Genomic DNA, 2,387 nt, shown 5'->3' on the forward strand with positions numbered 1-2,387 from the left:
CCCGGTCAATGAGCAAAATATGCCCCAGTCACTGATGGCAGGGCCAGACCAAGCCTCCACTCCTTATACCCTGACACTACTTCAACAGATGAAGTAGCTGGGCCAGTGATTGGACAATTGTCATTTCTCTCCCTTCTCAGCCCTCATCAAGCAGGAAACTATGGAAGTGGTGGTATTTGATTGTTGTGAACCCAAATTTTACGTTGACTACCATGGTGAAAGGTCCATTGGCCGTGGGTTCAAGAAGTTAGAGCCTTCACTTGCACTGGAAAAGAAAACAAGTGCAAAATGAGCCAACATGAAAAGCATTACAATGATGGACATTTATGTGACATGGGTGTTACTCAATGTGTGGAACAAGTGTTACTTAATGTACGGCATGAGTGTTACTTAATAATTATTGTCTGTTTGACAGACATCTGCACTCATCAGCCAATAACTTGTTTGATTTGTTGAGCTCTCTTGTCAGGATTCATTGGCTCAACAAGCATAGCTTTAACTGAAGAGACACAAAATAAGGTTGAAACACCACATACATCAGCCAAAGGGAAGAAGTGTTCTTCAATGGGAGTCTGCTCTAATCTGCAGGAAGCATCTGAAGACTTTTTTCTTCTGATTTGGTGACAGGGGATGAAACATGGGAGTCCTTCATGTTGCCAATCTTCACCTATTTCAAGCCAGGTATTTTTTTCCCCCCAGTCAGACATGTTTCCATGGACGATTGGAAACGGACAACAAAATTTGTTTGATGATGTCGATCATCACCATTTGTAGTTATGGCTTTGACACCAAGACAAGGAGACACACACCACACATCTGCATGGACACACGCACATGCACACGCACATACATATACAACAGACTTCTTTCAGCTTCTGTCTATCAAATCCATTCACAATTATCTCTCTCTCTCTCTCTCTCTCTTTCTATATATATATATAATTTCCCAAACTTATTCCTCACCAATTTCTACAGTATGTGGTGCTCTGAAATAACCTTATCTTTAACCATAGTTGCCGCTAGAGACAGGATTTCCTGTAACTAATAATTTTTGTAATTTACAACATTTTTACTTTCTATTCCATACATAAATTAGTTCACTTTTTCTTTTTTTTTATCTGTTTATTTCTGACAGCATCATTTAAATATTTTGTCTTCATCATTGTCAGTATTTAACCCTCATTATTAGTGTGTAGCCATTGTTACTTGTATCTCACCATCTTATCTTCATTACTATTAGTATTTAGCTATCACTACTAATAATAGTTATTTTAACATCCACCTTAATTTTAGCCCCAGGTCAGTCCTAACAACTCAGCAGGCCAATGGACATTTGTTTTGTTATGTCTTTTAAAGTTATTTGATATTGTGTGAGTTCTACAACAAATGTTGGGAGATTTCTAGGTTACAGGCAAAGCTACCGTATTTACCCGGCATATAGGATAACCTTTTTATTTTTCCCTTTTAAAATGTCTCAAAGCATTGCTTTATGTCTAATGTGGCACAGTAGGATGGAAAACCAATTGTTGTCGGCTCATGAACTGGTAGAGCATAAGTGTACTTGCTACAATCATTTTTGCTAATGATAAGCACAAATTTACAAAAAATTGCTTACAGTGCCTCAAGTAGTTATGTGGGAAGCTTTCAGCATATATTAGCCACACCTGATGTGTTGTACATTATTCAGTTTATACAATGGGCTTCTTTCAGTTTCCGTCTAACAAATCCACTCAAAGCTTTGGTTGGCCTGAAGACATAGTAGAAGACATTTGCTCAAGGTTCCACACAGTGGGACTGAACCTGGAACTACATGATTGGGAAGCAAGCTTCTTACCACACAGCTATGTCTCCTCTTTCTCTATATCTAATCTGCTAAGTTGGTTTCCTGAAGTCATTTTCTGTACTTTGTCGAATTTGTATAAATTGTCGTCTCAGATATAATTTTGCTCCATTTGTTTGAGTTTACTCCATAAAAGTAATTTCTCTCTCATTTTTTTTTTTTTTTTTTGCAGACTTTACAAAATGCAGATAAAAAACCTGCTTTCTTTAGTGACAAAAATATGGAACAAGTAACTCGTAATATCATAAGACGTTTCCCGAATATCGACCCCAAATCTAATACAGTGAGTATTTTATTTACACATACACCCAAAATATTTTATATATATATTTATAGAGTATTGTAATTTGCTTGAAGCAGTGCAATGTGTAAAGGATATATTTTAAAGAAGTCCTTTAATCCTTCAGCATTCAGATTATTCTCTCAAAGCTTCAAGATTATCCATTCACAGTATTTTCACTTAATCCTGCATTATCTCAAAGCTTCAAGATTATCCATTCACAGTATTTTCACTTAATCCTGCATTATCTCAAAGCTTCAAGATTAC

General features: G+C 36.5%; 1 protein-coding gene across 4 annotated transcripts in view; it reads left to right on the top strand.

The window, feature by feature from the left end:
• LOC106881844 (membrane-associated protein Hem) overlaps positions 1–2,387 on the top strand; it is a 60,586-nt gene that overhangs the window by 14,437 nt on the left and 43,762 nt on the right. For all 4 annotated transcript variants that reach the window (XM_014932355.2, XM_014932358.2, XM_014932356.2 and 1 more), the window contains exon 2: positions 2,013–2,123. In XM_014932355.2, coding sequence (XP_014787841.1) covers positions 2,013–2,123 — 111 coding nt within the window. The remainder of the gene's footprint in view (positions 1–2,012; positions 2,124–2,387) is intronic.

Source organism: Octopus bimaculoides, chromosome 11 (assembly GCF_001194135.2).
Source record: "Octopus bimaculoides isolate UCB-OBI-ISO-001 chromosome 11, ASM119413v2, whole genome shotgun sequence".
In the NCBI taxonomy this organism is placed as follows: domain Eukaryota; kingdom Metazoa; phylum Mollusca; class Cephalopoda; order Octopoda; family Octopodidae; genus Octopus; species Octopus bimaculoides.